Here is a 19,078-nt window from a genome sequence, read left to right as displayed (position 1 = left end):
CTTTATCATTTTTACAGTGCAAATATTTGTAATAAAAAATATAAAGTGAGCACTGTACACTTTGTATTCTGTTGTAATTGAAATCAATATATTTGAAAATGTAGAAAAACATCCAGAACAAATTTAATAAACTTAAATTGGTATTCTATTGTTTAACTGTGCAATTAATAGCAATTAATTTTTTAATCATGATTATTATTTTTTTAGTTAATCATGTGAGTTAACTGTGATTTATTGACAGCCCTAAAAAAGTGTGAGATAGATATAGATTGATCGATATAGCTAGATATAGTACTGGCAGAATTGACTCTAATAAAAGCTAGACTGTTCTGTCCTGTGGGAGAGGTGGGGTTAGCTGTGTCCCCAGGAGAAGTCCATGGAAGGGACTATAACTCCAGTCACAATTCCTCCCCTCGTCCACCCTTGCTCTGATGAAGAACGTAATTTGCTACTAGCCTCTTCCCAATTGCAGCTTTGCAGAGATTGCTCTTATACCCCTCCGCAACCCTATACTTGGAGCTGCAAGCCAGGGTCGGGAAAGGATCTTATTCCCCTTGTATACCTGCACAGCTGCATAAAGCTGCACCACAGTCTAGCTCTAAGCAGGATGTTTTCAGAGTTTTCATTCAAACCTCAGATTATATTTGAAATGGAACATCTCAATTTCATTTTTGTTTTGTGTCTCTAACAGGAATTCAGTCAGAAGCTGCATTCTAAAGAGGCAGCTCTTACCGCTGTGACTGAAAAGGTGAATAAACTAACACAAGGACAGGAGTCTCCTGAGCATAAGGAAATAGGTCACTTCAGCAACCAGTGGCTGGACCTCTGTCTTCAGGCAAACAATTTGCTCATACAGCGAGAGGAGGATCTTCAGAGGACAAGGGATTACCATGATCGCATGAATGTAGTAGAAATCTTCTTGCAAAAGTTTACAAAGGAATGGGACAACCTGGCCAGGTAGAGAGGCCTGACTCATACAAACCTGATACATCCCACACTTGTTAAGAAACCTTCTTACTAGGGTTGCCAACTTTCTGATTTCTGAAAACCAGACACTACAGCAGGAGAGCCAGAACCTCTTCCCTCCCCACCTCTTCCTCTGAGGCCCTGCCCCTATCACTCACTGCTCTCCCCATTTCTCCTCGCTTGATCCTGTACACCTCCTTTCCCTCCCACCAGCTGGGCTCCCTCTGCTCCTAGGCTAGGACAGGAGCCTGCCTGCCCATGAGATGCAGGTAGGAGACGGCCCCAGCTGAGCAGGGGCTGGCATGTGTTGATGACCCAGCGCCTCATCTCTTGTCCCCCCCACCCCGTGGTAACTGGAATTTTAGTGTCCGGTCAGTACATGTGACCGGACACTGTACAGGTCTCCTTTCAAACTGGCAACCCTACTTCTTACAGTGTCTTAAGAGGCTATGTTCAGTAAAATCCTTTTTCTATACCTTACTTAATAAAAACTCCTAATAGCAAAATTCATTATTTTGAGGTGGAAGGAGGTCGAAGTACACAATGCTTGTATTTTTTAAATAGGCAACGTCCTCAGCTCGTCTTCAAGGGGTGTGCACTAACTCCAGCTGAGGATTTGGACCTATGTCTGTGCTACCTTTTCCCCTTTAGAAGCCCTTTAATATTCATGGCATAATTGAGAACTGCAGGGTTGTCAGATCTTGCAAGATTATAGTTTAACTATTCAAAATGTCATGCAGGCATAATTCTGTAATCGTAAATGAATACATGACTGAATTAATCAGGAATGCACTTCCAAAAGGCATGTTTTGATATTAGTACCACATGTCTAAACTATTCCATTGTATTTTATATAATGGTTAGTTTTAAATTATTGAAAGCTTAATTTCTCCTTCATCATTGAGATAATATTTTAGGCACTGCCTAAGATTATATATTTCAAAGGAGTAACAGTCCAATTCTGCTCCTATTGAGGTCATTTGGTAAAACTCCCTTTGAGTTTAATGGATTGAGTCCTAAACAAAGATATATTTTGTTGTTGTAATATTTTCTCTAGTGCAATATTTGATTTGTTGTTTACATATACAATATGTTACATGTGTGAACTGCCAGTACTTACATTGCTAATTTGAATATTTTACCAAATGACAGACACCTTGTGGAGGAGGGGGAGGAATAGTAGAAATATTAAACTTGTAGTTAATGATTGAATTGGCTATCTTCAAAAGAGCTAAGGGATTTAGGCATCCAGATCCCAATGAACTTCAATATGATGTGGGCACCTAACTGTCTTTGGCTCCTTTGAAAACCGTACCCTGAGATCATGTAACGAGTCGAGACTTACCCATGTGGCGCCTCCTGCTGGTTACCCTGGGAATTAGCTCGCTTCCAGCTCAGTGTGCCCTCTGCTGGCTGGTGGCTCACCTGCTCAGGCCCCCGTTTGCCTCCCGGACCCTGGTGCCCCTTACCCTGGGATTCTGCCCCAGCAGGACCCCCGCTGTCTGGGTCTCTCCTCCCAAGGGAACCCCAACCCTCTAAGCCCACCTCGCCTCAGTGGCTACTGCCAGTCATCAGCTAGCCCCTCTTCACTGGGGCAGACTACAGTGTAATGGCCACTCATCATTGGCAAGGGGGGTTTGGACCTGCTGCCTTTCGCTGCAGCTCAGTACCTCTCTAGGCCTTCCTATCAGGCCGCAGCCTGGGGGGTCGCCAGGCCTGAGCTCCCCAGCTCAGCCTGCCCCTTCCCCCACCCACTGCTCTGTCCACAGTATCCTTTGCTCCTTCAGGCAGCTAGGTCCATCTTTCTCCAAAGCTAGAGAGAGACTGACTCAGCTCCTGGCTCACAGCCCTTTTAGAGGGCCCAGCCTGGCCCTGATTGGCTGCCTCCCAGCCTTTTCTTATTGGCTCTCAGGGAGCTGGCTTTTAATGCATTCTGAGCCAGAGCAGGGTGACCGCCCCACTACAGATACCAGCTGGCATTTAATTTTTGTACCATGCATTTTGTCAACAGATCAGATGCTGAGAGTACGACTGTACACCTTGAGGCTCTGAAAAACGTAGCATTGGCTCTGCAGGAGAGGAGATTTGCCCTTGAAGACCTGAAAAACCAGAAACAGAAAATGATGGAACATCTGAATCTAGATGACAAAGAATTAGTGAAAGAGCAGACTGGTCATTTTGAACAACGCTGGTCTCAGCTGGAGGACCTAGTCAAGAGAAAAATCCAGGTTTCTATCACAACCTTAGAGGAACTGAGTTTGGTGCATTCTAAGTTTCAAGAACTGATGGAGTGGGCAGAAGAGCAGCAGCCTAGCATCTCTGAGGCTCTTAAACAGAGCCCTCCTCCAGACCTGGCTCAGAGCCTTCTCATGGATCATCTCACCGTTTGCAGTGAACTGGAAGCCAAACAGGTTGTTCTCAAAGCACTCATAAAGGATGCTGACAGGGTGATGACTAACCTTGGCCTCAATGAAAGGCAGATCCTCCAGAAGTCCCTTTCAGATGCACAGAATCACATGGATTGTCTTAGTGATCTGGTTGGCCAGAGGAGAAAATACCTGAATAAGGCATTATCTGAAAAGACTCAGTTCCTCATGGCAGCTTTTCAAGCTACAAACCAAATTCAGCAACATGAGAAAAAGGTAACGTTCCATGAACATATCTGTCTGTTGCCAGAAGATGTGAGCAAACAGATCAGGACTTGTAAGAGTGCCCAAGCTAGCATGAAGGCCTATCAGAGTGAAATAACTGGGCTGTGGGCTCAGGGAAGGGATTTAATGAAAGAAACAACAGAACAAGAAAAGAGTGAGGTGTTAAACAAACTCCAGGAATTACAGAATGTGTATGACACTGTTTCACAAAAGTGTAGCCAGCGACTGGTAGAACTGGAGAAAAATATGGTTTCCAGGAAATATTTCAAGGAAGATTTGGATAAAGCTTCTCATTGGATAAAACAAGCTGATATTGTCACATTTCCTGAAATCAATTTAATGAATAGTAACTCTGAATTATACTCACAGCTGGCAAAGTATCAGCAGATTCTTGAGCAGTCTCCTGAATATGAAAATCTTTTACTTACACTGGAAAGAGATGGTCAGGAGATCTTGCCATCGCTTAATGAAGTGGATCATTCTTACCTGGATGAAAAACTGAATGCCCTGCCACAGCAATTTAATATTGTCATTGCCTTAGCCAAAGATAAGTTCTATAAGGTTCAGGAAGCAATTCATGCTCGCAAAGAATACGCTTCATTGATTGAGTTGACAACTAAGGCTCTAACTGAACTGGAAGATCAGTTTTTAAGTATGAACAAAACTCCTGCGGCTCTTTTATCCAAAGAGGGTGTATCACTCCAGCAGGACTACAAAGCTCTCTTAGGTGAAGTGGTAAACCTTGGTGCAGCAATGGATGAATTGAACCAGAAGAAAGAGGCTTTTCGAAGCACTGGCCAACCATGGAAACCTGAAGAGATGTTAAAACTCACCACCCTGTATCACAAGCTGAAAAGGCAAATAGAACAGAGAGTTAATCTTTTGGAAGACACTATAGAGGCCTACAAGGAACACGAGGAAATGTGCATGCAGCTTGAGACTCAATTAGAGGCAGTGAAGAAAGAGCAGATGAAAGTGAATGAAGAAACACTCCCAGTAGAGGAGAAACTGAAAAGCTACCATTCTCTGGCTGGCAGCCTGCAAGAGACCGGGATTCTTTTGAAGCGAGTTACTGAACATGTGGAAACACTTTGTCCTCAGCTTGACCCATCCACCTATGAGATGGCAAATCATCAGGTACAGTCTTGGCAAGAGAAAATGAAGTTGTTGCATGCTGCCATTGGTGACACAGTGATGGAGTGTGAAAACAGGCTGGTGCAAAGCATAGACTTCCAGACTGAGATCTGCCGTTCACTTGACTGGCTGAGATGGGTGAAAGCAGAACTTAATGGAACGTTAAGCTTGGACCCAAAACTGCAAAACATTCAGGAAGAGATCCGAAAGGTTCAGATTCATCAGGAAGAAGTGCAGTCAAGCCTGAGAATAATGAATGCGCTGAACCGTAAAGAAAAGGAGAAGTACATGAAGGCTAAAGAACTGATACCTACTGACTTGGAAAAGAGCCTTGCTGAGCTATCAGAACTAGATGGTGAAGTCCAAGAAGCCATTCATATGAGGCAGGTTAGTGTATCGTTTAATCTGTATTTTTTTTATTTATTTTATTTGCTTCTTGCTGAAAACAAACATCATTATAAGGTTGCCTTGGCTTATTGTCTCTGATCATGATGAACAGATTGGCTTTGCTAATCATATGGTCTTTTCTGAGATTTTAGGCACAGTTCATAGCCCAACCCTGTGACGCAGTATAGGGACAGAAAAGGAGTAAGACGCACCTCAGCACACACACACACATACTCCTTGTGTTCTCCCCAGAGCCTGAGTCTCGGTAGTGGGCAAAGAAAAAATGCTGTTGTCAAGGTTCCTTCCCTACTCTGAACTCTAGGGTACAGATGTGGGGACCTGCATGAAAAACCCCCTAAGCTTATTTTTACCAGCTTAGGTTAAAATTTCCCCAAGGTACAAACTATTTTACCTTTCGCCCTTGGACTTTATTGCTGCCACCACTAAGCGTCGAACAAATATATAACAGGGAAAGAGCCCTCTTGGAAACGTCTTTCCCCCCAGAATCCTTCCAAACCGTACACCCCCTTTCCTGGGGAAGGCTTGATAAAAATCCTCACCAATTTGTGTAGGTGAACACAGACCCAAACCCTTGGATCTTAAGAACAATGAAAAAACAATTAGGTTCTTAAAAGAAGAATTCTAATTGAAGAAAAAGTAAAAGAATCACCTCTGTAAAATCAGGTTGGTAAATACCTTACAGGATAATCAGATTCAAAACATAGAGAATCCCTCTAGGCAAAACCTTAAGATACAAAAAGACACAAAAACAGGAATACACATTCCATTCAGCACAACTTATTTTATCAGCCATTTAAACAAAACAGAATCTAACGCATCTCTAACTAGATTGCTTATTAGCCCTTTACAGGAGTTCTAAGCTGCATTCCTGCTCTGATCCCGGCAAAAACAACACAGAGACAGAGAGAACCCTTTGTTTCCCCCCTCCTCCAGCTTTGAAAGTATCTTGTCTCTTCATTCGTCCTTTTGGTCAGGTGCCAGCGAGGTTGTCTTAGCTTCTTAACCCTTTACAGGTGAAAGGGTTTTTCCTGTGATCAGGAGGGATTTAAAAGTGTTTACCCTCCCCTTTATATTTATGACAGCTGTCCACAGCTGCTGTTCCCCCTAATGAAGAAGAAGATTGAAAGGGGTGGGGAGTGGGTGAAGCTGTCACACCTTTTTGGGATTTTTTGTTGCTGTTATAGATATTTGGCTCTGTAACTGTGTGCAGTATTTTCACTGTTGTTTCAGGCTGTTTTGACGAAACTCTATAGCCTATGCCAGAGGTACTACCAAGTGATACAAACAGCTGGTGACTGGCTTGAGGATGCCCACCAATTGCTACATTTGGCAAGGAATGGTCTGGATGTGGAGAGCTCTGAGGAGAACCTGAGGAATCACACTGAATTTTTCAGCACAGAAAATCAATTCCTTCGTCATCTGGAGGAGCTACAAGCCCTGGTGTCTGAGATGGAACCGTTTATCCAAGCCACAGCAAGAGAAGAGCTGTTACAGAATGTGGCTGTTTTAGAAGAAAAGGGCAAAGGAACCAAGCAAGAATCTGAAACCCAGCAGGATCAACTGCAGAAGTACTTTTTTATTCACTTTTAAATTTAACGCATTTTGTTGATGAGAGAAAGGGAGACACTTCAGAAACTTCACTGAAGTTTGTGTAAGAGTGTATTCTATGGAATAGAGCAGTAGCTTATGATTCAGAACTCCTGGATTCTGCTTCCTCCTGTGCTGCTGACTTACCATTAGGAAGTTCTCTACGTTTCAATTTACTTATTTTTAAATGAGTATAGTGGTATCCAAAACGTTATTTACAGGGCTTCATGATTTTGTGAGATTCATGATTGTAAGAAACGTTGCGTTTCTCTCATGAAAGGTATTAGACTCATAGATTTTAAGGAGAGAAAGGTCCATCATGATCATCCAGTCTGACCTCCTGCACATTGCAGGTGAATGTCATCCACCCACTCTTTAAAAGACTCATAACCTTTGGCTGAGTTACTGAAGTCCTCAAATCATGGTTTAAAGACTTCAAGTTACACAGAATTCACCAATTACACTAGTTTAAACCTGCAAGTGACCTGTGTCCCATGCTGCAGAGGAAGGCAAAAAAACCCAACAAAAACCCAGGGTCTCTGTCAATCTGATCTGGGAGGAAATTCCTTCCTGACCCCAGATATGGTGATCAGTTAGACCCTGAGTGTGTGGGCAAGACCCACCAGCCAGATATCCAGGAAAGAATTCTCGGTAGTAACTCAGAGCCCTCCCCATCTAGTGTCCCGTCTCCAGCCATGGGAGAGATTTGCTAATAGCAAAATATGTGACGTTTAGACCCTGGTGTTACAATGTTTGATTCTAAATGATTTTGTGTTATATTAAATCTTTCTTGCTGGTGTTTCATTTTGCAAGGCATACGTCTCAGTGGCAGGAGTACCAGACAGCAAGGCAGCAGGTTATTGAATTGATGAACGAGGCTGAGAAGAAATTATCTGAATTCTCTGTAGCCAAGGCTCCTTCTGGTCATGAAGCAGAAGAGAAATTGTTAGCACATAAGGTAAGGTTACTGAAAACAATATGAATCAATTAAATCTTGTGCCATATGCAAGATATCAAGGACAATCAGTGACTTGCATCATTATTTGTTTTCCACTAGATAGATATGTGAGGTGATGAAGTGTCAGGTTTATAATGTAGACTTTTATTTACAGCCTAAATGAAATAACAGTTAACTTATAAGAATGACTTCTCCTTCCTATATATAGTGTTTTCAATGGTAGACTCCAAAAAGGTTTGTTTAAATATAAAGTAACTGCACTGAAATATTCTTATGGACCTATTTTAAACAAACAAAACTTAAAAATTCTGAGTTGAGTCCATGGTATTTCAGGGATATCTTGAACACTCGCATTCTACTGTCACATTCTGGGATGCAGACCAGACGGGTGAGGGGTTGTGTCACCACCTACCCTGCAACCTTGGGTTCCCTCACAGTGCTTTACAGTTGTAGCTCCCAGCCTGGGCCCCCCTTACAGACAGCGTGCAAGTCACACCCTAAATGTCTGTATGTAGCTTCAGCCAGTCAGGAACACTCCAGTCACACTCCAGCTTCTATCAGCCTTGGTTACCACTTGCAGGGTGACCCCAACCCATTCCCAGTCCTGAATTTTCTCAAACACGTGAGTTCTGCACACTCCTGGGCAGTTCAGATATTAGAAGTTTGTTGCCCCTGTAAGGAGTCAGTAAGCAAACAGTTTGCTATTTTAACTGGAATTACCCAAAGAGTTCAGTTTAAACACAGCACTGGAATAGTTTTGATTAAAAGCAAGAAATCAAGTTAAATAAACTACAAAGAGAGAGCTTTTAAGTGAGTAAAACTATAAGTCATTAAAGTCAGAAATGGTTACAAGAGAAATAAAGATAAAATGCTTTCTAGTAATTAAAACTTAAACAATACTTGGTTCAAGGTAAAATTCTTACCATATATTCCCAGCAACAGGACTGACCAAATTCTTTGGTCAGAACCCCTCCCAAAGTCCAAAGGCTGGTTCCTTTGTTGTCTTGGATGAAAGTAAGAGAGAGGGAGAGATAACATGGGTTGGTTTTGCCCCTCACTTTTATAGTCTAGTCACCCTTTGAAATGCATTTTCCTTCCCGCTGTGGGGATGGAAACATGGAGTCTTGTGGTGAAAGAGGTCCCATGTGGTTATCTACTAAAATGCAGACCCATCTGTTCCTGCCCCTCTTCGTTGCCAAAGAATGGCCACTTGACAGGCAATTGCCCTGTAACTTTGATGACATTTGGTTAGAGGCATTAGTTTGTACTTTGTCTTTGAGTAACAGGTTTACCCCGCCCCAGTTTTGTCTGGTAAACACATTTCTGTCATAATTTCATCTATGTTAATAAGTTTACATATAATATTGCCTCACACATTTCACCATGATATTCTTGACCAGCAAGTTATTAGTTATCAAATCATACCTCACAAGGCATATTTTGTTCTGGGATTATTTCAGTGGTTTGTAGGTGTAAATACAGGGGTGCATTCAGTCCCACACACGCCCTTTTTTAAAACCTTGTGTTCTTGAGAGTGAGGTTATGTCTACACAGAGCTAGAGGCATGATTTCCCTGCTCACGTACACCTACTCAGGGTAGCTTTCATCAAGGCAGCGCGAGTATAAATAGCAATGTAGCTGTGATAGCATGGATAGTGGCAGAGGAGGCATGGCTGAGCTGTGCCAAGTACTTATCCACTGGTTTCAGGTGGGTTTGTGCTTGGCCTGACTTAACCAGGCCTCCGCGGTAGCTACCAGTGCTACTGCAGGTACACTGCTATTTACCTCTCATTAAACTAGTACGAGCATAATGTGAATACACATACACGAGCAAAGAAATTACATCCCTGGCTTGTAGTGCATACGTAGCTTAAGAAAGCAGGTGCATGTGGAGTTTCAAATGTTTACTCACTGTAGAGAACTACACCTAGGGCCAGATTCTCCAGATTAAAGCTAGCATTGGAGACCAGCTGGAGATTCCCAGCAGAGAATTTCCACTGACATAGACCTGGTACTGGTGATTTATCTGCCTCCTTTTGCCAAGTGAATGCACCGTCCTGGTAGATTGGGGATTGGGACAGAAATTAGAGTTTACCTGCTGCTGCTCTGACTTCTGCTGGGATCAGGTGGCCCTGAATTGAGGAGCTGAAAGTGGCTCCTTTTGGCTACTAGTGTCCATTATGTCCAAGTTCATACCGAGTGGGGATTCAGGGCCTTAGTGTTTAAACTCACTAGTGGGCACACATAGCTTCCACTCAAGCTACTGCTGGTATGCAAAACTTTTCACATTCTACTCATGGATAATGGATACACTTTAAAATTGTTATGTATGTAAAACATTATAACGGCAAAAAACTATTTGAAAAAAATTGCTCTTAGGCTAAAGCCTCATTTCAGCCCATAGCTGTGTTATAAACTTCACAAGGGAAATGTTGAAGTAGCTTCTACTCTGGTGGAAGAGTGGCAATTCAGGCATTGCTATAAAAAGGAAAATCCTGCCATTTGTTTTGCTTTTCAGTCTCTGGTGTCTATGGTAAACGCCTTCCATGAGAAGATCACAGTTCTGGAGGAAAAGGCCTCTCAGCTGGAAAAAATCGGAAATGATGCCAGTAAGGCAACAATAAGCAGGTCAATGACAACTGTCTGGCAACGCTGGGCACGGCTCCGGAGTGTGGCCCAAGAGCAGGAGAAGATATTGGAAGATGCAGTGCAGAAGTGGAAAGGCTTTAATGATAAGGTATAAGGGTCTGTGTCGCGGGTCGCAGACTCACCGGCAGCGCCTCCTGCTGGTCGTCTCAGGGAATGAGCGTTCCAGCCTCCGGAGCACCCTCTTCAGGCCGGTGTCTCACCTTGCTGCTGGCTCCCTTGTCCCTCCCAGGACCCCAGTGCCCCTTTCGCTGGGTGCTGCCCCCTGGTGGTACCCCACAGTTCTGGGTCTCCCCGTCCCAGGGGAACCCCCCACCCACTATCCGTATCTCGCCTCAGTCGTAGGCTCCTGCCAGTCACCAGCTGGCCCACACACCCTGGGGCAAACTGCAGTATGAGCCACTCATCACAGGCAAGGTTGGGTTTGGATCTGCTACCTCTGTCTAACCTTGAGCTGTCCCCTGCAACCCCAGTACTTGTTGGGCCTAATGCTAAGCCGCAGCCTGGGGCTTTCCTGGCTGGAGCTCCTCAGGTCCTTCCCCAGCCCTGCTCCAATCTAGTCCCTGCAGCCAGGGTCCCTCCCCACTCAGAAGCTAGAGAGAGTATCTCTTCTGCTTCTGGCTTCCCTGGCTTTTATAAGGGCCACGGGGTCTGTTTTGGGCATGGCCCCCAGCAGCGGCTGCTCTGCCAATCAGCCCAGCTCTTCCCCTGCCCCAGCCCTCCCCCAGGGCTATCTTAAACCCCTCTGGGCCCAAGCGGGTGTCCATCCCGCTAGAGTCTGTATAACTCCTTTCTACTTCATTGTTTGTGTGTTTTCGTTACTTGTAATATATAATGTGTTACAGATTCAGAGCATTGTATGGACATTACCTCACAGGGCTGAAGGCTGAATTAGTTAGATAGGTCCGTTAATGTTGTCACCCCCATTTTACATATGGGGAAACTAAGACTAAGAAGCCCAGCTACTTGTCCAAAGCCAAACAGCAAGTGATTAACAACGGCAGGTTCAGAACTCCTGACACCTATGCCTATTCCTCCAGACCATATTGCACACCTAAAATGGAATGGAAATAATATTATGTACAGTAAATTCAGTCCTGATTTTGTTTTTGATACTTTTGGTAGTTCTCTCTGATCCCTCATTCTTTCCTTTGCCTTCCCAAAGGGCCAACTCTAAGCCGACTCCTCCTTCTGTATAAAGAGAATTCAGGGTATAATGTCTGAATCAACAAGAAGATGTCACTCAACACTCAATGGCAATGCAAGGCATTCGCTTACCATCCTTCCCATCGCTACCAACTGCCAGAGTGAAAGTACACTCTCAGAACCCATATCTCCCGCAATGACTACTGGGTCAGCCCAGTATTCTAGAATCCTAGAAATCTAGGATTGGAAGGGATCTCAGTAGGTCATTTAGTCCAATCCCCTGTACTGAGACAGGACTAGATATTATCTAAACCATCCCTGACAGGTGTTTGTCTGACTTATTCTTTAAAACTTGCAGTGACGGAGATTCCACAACCTCCCTAGGTAATTTGTTCCAGTGCTTAACTACCCTTCCAGTTAGGAAGTTTTTCTTAAATCTAACCTAAATCTTCCTTGCTGCAATTTAAGCCCCTTACTTCTTGTCCTGTCTCCATAGTTAAGGAGAACAATTGATTGCCCTCCTGTCCATATCTTTCCTGAAGTGTGGTGCTCAGAAATGGACACAGTACTACAGCTGGGGCCTTATCTGCAGGGATCCTAGTTTTCTGTGATTAAAAAGCCCAACATTTTCCAATTAAAAAAAACATTAAATTCTGTGTTTTTCTACAATTAAAATGAAATGCTGAACTTTAGTTTCCCTACCCACAATATACAACAAAACCCCATTTATCCAATCTAATAGGGACAGGCACCATATCAGATAAGCAAAAATTTGGATAATCCAGAGAATGGGCACAGAGCTTCAGTTCCAGATGGTAATAGCAGGAGCCCCACTGTTTGGGGCTGAAGCTCTTTGCCCAGTCTCCGGATTATCTGAATTTTTGCTTATCTGATTTGACCCTGGTTCCAGTTAGATCGGATAAACGGGGTTCCCCTTACTTAATATATGGGTTTTTTTTAATATATTCAGAAAACATAAAAATGAAAGAGTCACTGTAAAAATGCAAATTGTGCATTTTTCCATGGCAAAAAGATTTCTATGATCCCTGCTTATCAGCACTGAGTAGAGTGGAAGAATTACTTCTCGTGTCTTGCTTACAATACTCCTGCTAATACATCCCAGAATAATGTTTGCTTACAATATTACATTGTTGACATTTACTTAGTTTGTATCCAGTTTACCCCGCAGATCCTTTTCTGCAGTGGTCTTTCCTAGGCAGTGATTTCCCATATTGTATTTGCGCAATTGGTTATTCCATCCTAAGTGTAATACTTTGCATTTGTCCTTATTGAATTGCATCCTATTTGTTTCAGACCATTTCTGCAGTTTGACAAAATCATTTTGAATTCTAATTCTGTCCTCCAAAGCGCTTGTAACCCCTCCCAGCTTGGTATCATTTGTGAACTTCATACGCGTACTCTCTGTCATTATCCAAATCATTTATGAAAGTATTGAATAGAGCCAGATCCAGGACGGAACCCTTTGGGACTTGATATGCCCATCCAACTTGATTTTGAGCCATTGCTAACTACTCTGAGTACACTTTTACAGTCAGTTGTGCACTTTATAGTAGGTTCATCTAGGCCAGGGATTGGCAACATTTGGCCTGCGGCCCGCCAAAGAAAGCGGCTGGTGGGCTGGGCCAGTTTGTTTACCTGCAGTGTCTGCAGATTCAGGCTAAGGGATATGCAGGCTGTCCTTCCCGCAGCCCCCATTGCGGCTTTCCCTGGCGGGCTGCGGACCAAAGGTTGCCGATCCCTGATCTAGGCTGTATTTCTCTAGGTTGTTTAGGAGAAAGTCATTTGAGGCAGTATCAAAAGCCTTACTAAAGTCTAGATATACCACATCTACCACTTCCCTCCCCATCAACAAGGCTTATTATCCTGTCAAAGAAAGCTGTTAGGTTGCTTTGACATGATTTGTTCTTGGCAAATCCATATTGACTGTTACTTATCTCCTTATTTTTTCCTAGGTGCTTACAAATTGATGGTTTGTTTATTTGCTCCATTATCTTTCCGGATACCAAAGTTAAGCTGATTGGTCTGTAATTCCCTGGATTGTACTTGTTTCCCTTTTTATAGATAGGTACTGTATTTGCCTTTTTCCAGGGCAAATTTTGCTCTGTAATCTCTCCCATCTTTCATTAGTTCTGAAAGATAATTGCAGATGGCTCAGATATTTCTTCAGCTTGTTCCTTAAGTATTCTAGGATGTATTTCACCAGGCCCTTGAAGGCATCTCATTTGTCCAAGTAACTCTTCTATTTGAGCTTCTGATTCTACCCCATTTAAATTGATGTTCGCTATGTTAGTTATCCAGTCACTGCTAACCTTTATGATGAAAAGTGAAACATAAAAGGCATTTAACACTTCAGACATTGCTGCATTTTCTTTTAGTGTCTTATCCCCATCACTGAGTAATGGCCTCACCTGTCTTTGGTCTTTCTCTTGCTTCTAATGTATTTGAAAAATGTTTTCTTGTTACCCTTTATGTCCCTAGCCTGTTTAATCTTGTTTTGTATGCTAGTCTTTCTAATTTTATCCCTACATGTTGGTGTTGTGTTTTTTTTGTATTCATCCTTCATAATTTGACCTACTTTCCACTTTTCATATTAATTTTTTTTTTTGAGTTTCAGATCATTGAAGATCTCCTGGCTAAGCCAAGGTGGTCTATTACCATGCTCCCTATCTTTCCTATTGAGAGAGTTTTCTTTTGTGCCTTTAATAATGTCTCTTTGAAAAATCCCAACTCTCCTTAATTCTTTTTTCCTTTAAACGTGCTTCCCATGAAATCTTACCTACAGTTCTCTGAGTTGCTGAAGTCTGCCCGAAGTCCACTGTTTTTATTTGCTGTTTTCTCTCCTATCATTCCTTAGAATCATGAATCTATCATTTCATGATCACTTTCACTCAAGCTGCCTTCCACCTTCAAATTCTCAACCAGTTCCTCCCTGTTGATCAGAATCAAATCTAGAACAGCCTCACCCATAGGCCCTTTTTCCTCCTTCTGAAATAAAAAGTTGTCTCCCACGCATTCCAAGAACTTGTTGGATAATCTGGCCTGCTGCAGTGTTTCCCCAACAGATGTCTGGATAGTTGAAGTCCCCCTTTATCACCATCTCCTGTTTTGGATGATTTTGTTAGTTGTTTAAAAAAAGCTTTGTCCATCTCTTCTTCCTGGTTAGTGGTCTATAGCAGATACCTAACATGATATCACCCTTGTTTTTACCCCTTTTATCCTTACCCAGAGACTTTCATCAGGTCTGCCTCCCACTTCTATCTCAATTTCACTACAAGTGTACTCATCTTTGATATACAAGGCAACACCTCCGCCCTTTTGTCCTACCTGATCTTTCTGAACAAGCTGTAGCCTTCTATACCAATAAAAAAATCTAGCTTTGATAGAGGCAGATTGGTACAACATGACTGCTTTTTTTCTGTTATAGGTTGAATTTGAATTCACTGCCTGGTGGTGTGCTCAGATTTAATAACCATAACATAGCTTTAAAATCCACCAGGTCCTGTATAATCATAATGCATCATAATGAGTTACTGATTCTGGTGATACTAGGTTTAGATCTTTTCCTATCAACTGTATCCATCTTTTGTTTTACCTTTATTGTTGTCAAAACCTGTATCTCTTTCCGTAGATTCAAAAAGCCACCATAATGATAGATCAACTACAAGGTCGCTTACCAGAGAGCTCAGTTGAGAAGGTATCAAAGACAGAGCTTCTGGATCTTCTGGGTTATCACAGCACTTTCATTCTGGAGCTGGAACAGCAGCTGTCATCTTTGGGTCTGCTCAAGCAGCGTGCAGTGAGCATGCTCCAGGATGTGGAAATGGAGACTTCTTCACAAGAGAAGCTACCATTCATGCAAGAAATCAAAGCAATGCAAGACCGATGCCACAAGTAAGGAGAAAACAGTATTTAAGTAAAGGTTTCAGAGTAACAGCCCTGTTAGTCTGTATTCGCAAAAAGAGAAGGAGTACTTGTCGCACCTTAGAGACTAACCAATTTATTTGAGCATAAGCTTTCGTGAGCTAGAGCTCACTTCATCGGATGCACCCCACTCTCCTGCTGGTAATAGCTTATCTAAGGAGAGTGACCAGCAGGAGAGTGGGGTGGGGGGAGAGAAAACCTTTTGTAGTGGTAACTGCCCATTTTTTCATGCTTTGTGTGTATAAAAAGATCTTCTACACTTTCCACAGTATGCATCCGATGAAGTGAGCTGTAGCTCACGAAAGCTTATGCTCAAATAAATTGGTTAGTCTCTAAGGTGCCACAAGTACTCCTTTTCTATTTAAGTAAAGCATATTAGCTAGAAAAGTCATGTTCTTTTTACATTAGTGTACTGTTGGCAACATACCAATAAAAAGTTCAAAATCTCCAGTTTCTGACTCAAGTCCTCAGTGGAAGTGTGGTAAATGTATTTAAAGTCAGGGTAGCCTGATCAAGTAGCAAGTCCAAATGGCTGAACTGTGTCTTATAACAGCTACTCTATTAATACCTGTCCCTCTGTGTGTGTCACAGTGACATACAATCAAGAGAGACAGGTAAGTAAGATAATTTTTATTGGGCCAACTTCTGTTGGTGAGAGAGACAAGATTTTGTGCTTACACAGAGCTCGTCTTCAAGTCTGGGAAATGTACTCACGGTGTCACAGCTAAATACAAGGTGGAACAGATTGTTTAGCATAAATAGTTCTGTTCCAGCTTGTATTTACCTGTGACACTCATAGTATGTTTCCCAGACCTGAAGAAAGTGCTCTGTGTCAGCTCGAAAGCTTGTCTCATCAACAGAGGATGGTATAATAAAATATATTATCTCACCCACCATGTCTTTCTAATACCCTGGGACTCTCATGCCTACAACAGTACCGCATATATACGGTCAAGACACACTACATAAAATGGGTGATCTGTGGAGTTAAACATCTGAAACTTAGTGTTGTAGTGTTCTGTAACACCACTTCATTTTTTATTAGTCACCCTGTAAATGCATAATGTTGTGCAACAGTCTCCTTTATTTGTTCTTTGTATCATTCAGTAAAAATGTTGACAAAATATAATGAAATTTTTAGCAAGATGTAGTTCTTCACAAATAATATATATTTTTTTGTTTTGAAGCATGCAACAGAAGGTGAAGAAAAGTGGGAAGTTGGTGAAACAGGAACTCAAGGAGCGGGAGGAGGTGGAGTTAGAGATTAATATAGTGAAGTCTTGGATTCAGGAAACTAGAGAATATTTGCTAAATCCCACCATGGAAATAGATGCTCAACTTGAGGAGTTGCAGGTATATCAAACTTGTAATGTTCTCGTGCCCCTTGTGAAACGTCTTTGGTGTTTTCTATTTATGAGCACTAAATCAGATTCAATCAGAATGAATTGGAATTATACAATATGAATGAAATCTTTGCACTAGCAATTGGACAAACTTATAAAACAAACCCATCAGCTTCAGAAATGGTGTGTAGCAAGAGAGCTATGATACATTCTCCCTTCGTAGATACATAGGATAGGAGTTAGCAGCTTTCTTCATTCTGTCTCAAATAAAGGTAAACCCTAGAATATGGATGGCGAAGTATAATAAGGTATTTATTTTCTTCTTTGGGGGGGAACATTTTCAATGAAGATGCTCAAAACGTAACTGTTTCAATATAGATGAGCTCACACGAGTATTTTCTTTCTTTGGGTAGCAAAAAGTGTTAGAGAAGGTGAACTTCTGAAATATAATGGCATATACGGAAATTAGCTATGCAGACAACTACCTGTCTAACAAAGGATTGAGTAGTTAAGAGCCAACACACCACCTTTTATAATAATCTCAGCACCAGTTTACCTGAGTATTGATTTATATTTTATGTATGAATGAACCCAAAATCTGAGTATAAACTGCTGGTTTTGTTTTAAAACCATGTTATGAAACAGAAAACGTTTGCATGATTTTTTGCTCCAAAATTCTGTATTGTTTGGTTTACTTTAGCTAGCAAACATTCAGATGGAACTGGTCTGAATTTTCAGTTTTTAGTGAAACTCAAAAACTGGGGATTTTCAAGTGATTCTAGGCTTTGTTACAAACATTCTCATGCCTCTACTCTTGATACCTACAAGCTGATTCTGTTCAGTCTTAAGAAATATTTTTCTCAAAGTTATTGTTTTTCTTTTACAGTGTTTCTGAATGACACCTTTTTTTCTATCCTCTAGGCTCTCCTCAGTGAAGTAACTACTCACCGCCAAGCTGTTGAGAAAATGGCTGAACAGCAGCAGAATAAGTACTTGGGGCTTTACACCATTTTACCTTCTGAATTGTCTCTTCAGTTAGCAGAAGTGGGACTGGCCCTGGTAACCATACATGATCAGGTAAAACCTACTGGAAGAAGGCACTATATAAACCTGTGATACTATGATAATTTTCAAAAGGGCAGTAACTGAATGAAATGTTGTGATATTCCAAGCCTTGTTACCTCCTTAGTTTTGCAAGAGACTCCTCCTATGAAAGAAAAGTGTATGATTAGTTGGTTTGTTGATTACTGCTGCTGTTTTTGGCAGATTCAAGCCAAAGAGAAGGAAGCCCAGCAGAGCAAAACATTGAATCAAGAGTTTGGTCAGAAAATCCAGGTGACAGCAAAAGAACTAAATGGAATTCTGTCCAAGCTGAAGGAGAAGACAAGTAATATAGCACAAGCTAAAATAGATCAAAAGGTAAGAAAAATTCTTTATCTGCTTATACAGTGAAATGTTCTGAATTGGCATATTCCAGCTCACAAAGGGCTGAATAGTGAGTTTGGCTTATACAGCTAGAAGGAGTAAGGGTTCCCTTTATCCAGGCTGTCTGAGGGTTTCCATGACCTCTGCACATGTGCACATGCAGGGCTGCCCCCAGATGTTTCCCATGGGAACAAATATGAAGCGGGTGAGAGGGACAGGGAGCAGGCAGAGCTGTCAGGCCATATGTAGAAGAGTATGCTACCCCCTTCCTTCCAAAAAGGGGTGTGGTAAATAACCCCCATCATACCCAGTGCAATTAGGGAGCCTCATGAGGCAACCACACTGCCCCTTTATTCAGGCTGCACCAAAACAGCATGAGTTATCCCTATGGGCCATCCTTGTTCATGCTGATTAGTACCTTTCTCAGAAAGTAGTTCCACTGATATCAGTGGGACTGCTCATGAAGCTCAATGTGCTGCTCAGTTTGAGTAAGGATGACACAATCTGGCCCTTCATGATCTTCCTGGGTTGCTGAGGCTATTAGACATATATTGTGTTTGCAAATGCTCATTTGTATGAAAGAGTTGCTATTAAGTTTATCACAAAATATTGCATATTTTTTAAAACTACACTAAGGTAAGATGGACTTGGTCACTAGCTTGAAGTGAGCAAAGTGCTGCACACAGAGGAAAAATTACTGATGTGACAGAAAGCACCAATCTCTGTTAGTATGCTGCTTTAAAATTTTGCCTCCCAAGTATATTTTTCCGCTGTACAGGGTCACTGAAATGCATCCCACTGAAAATGGTTCATAATTGCCCCAGTTAAGTTGCTGTAAAATAAATTAAATGTGTTTTCCTGTATCTCCAACT

General features: G+C 42.0%; 1 protein-coding gene across 1 annotated transcript in view; it reads left to right on the top strand.

Moving 5' to 3' along the window:
* The window catches only part of SYNE1 (spectrin repeat containing nuclear envelope protein 1), a 483,717-nt gene that overhangs the window by 279,981 nt on the left and 184,658 nt on the right, over positions 1-19,078 (top strand). Inside the window, exons 74-82 of the mRNA XM_077812159.1 lie at positions 692-957; positions 2,978-5,138; positions 6,390-6,727; positions 7,560-7,704; positions 10,223-10,441; positions 15,146-15,408; positions 16,626-16,791; positions 17,703-17,858; positions 18,048-18,200. Coding sequence (XP_077668285.1) covers positions 692-957; positions 2,978-5,138; positions 6,390-6,727; positions 7,560-7,704; positions 10,223-10,441; positions 15,146-15,408; positions 16,626-16,791; positions 17,703-17,858; positions 18,048-18,200 — 3,867 coding nt within the window. The remainder of the gene's footprint in view (positions 1-691; positions 958-2,977; positions 5,139-6,389; positions 6,728-7,559; positions 7,705-10,222; positions 10,442-15,145; positions 15,409-16,625; positions 16,792-17,702; positions 17,859-18,047; positions 18,201-19,078) is intronic.

The sequence above is a fragment of the Eretmochelys imbricata genome, chromosome 3, assembly GCF_965152235.1.
Source record: "Eretmochelys imbricata isolate rEreImb1 chromosome 3, rEreImb1.hap1, whole genome shotgun sequence".
In the NCBI taxonomy this organism is placed as follows: domain Eukaryota; kingdom Metazoa; phylum Chordata; order Testudines; family Cheloniidae; genus Eretmochelys; species Eretmochelys imbricata.
Note: the sequence above shows the minus strand (reverse complement) of the source record. Positions and strands in the feature narration are given on the sequence as shown.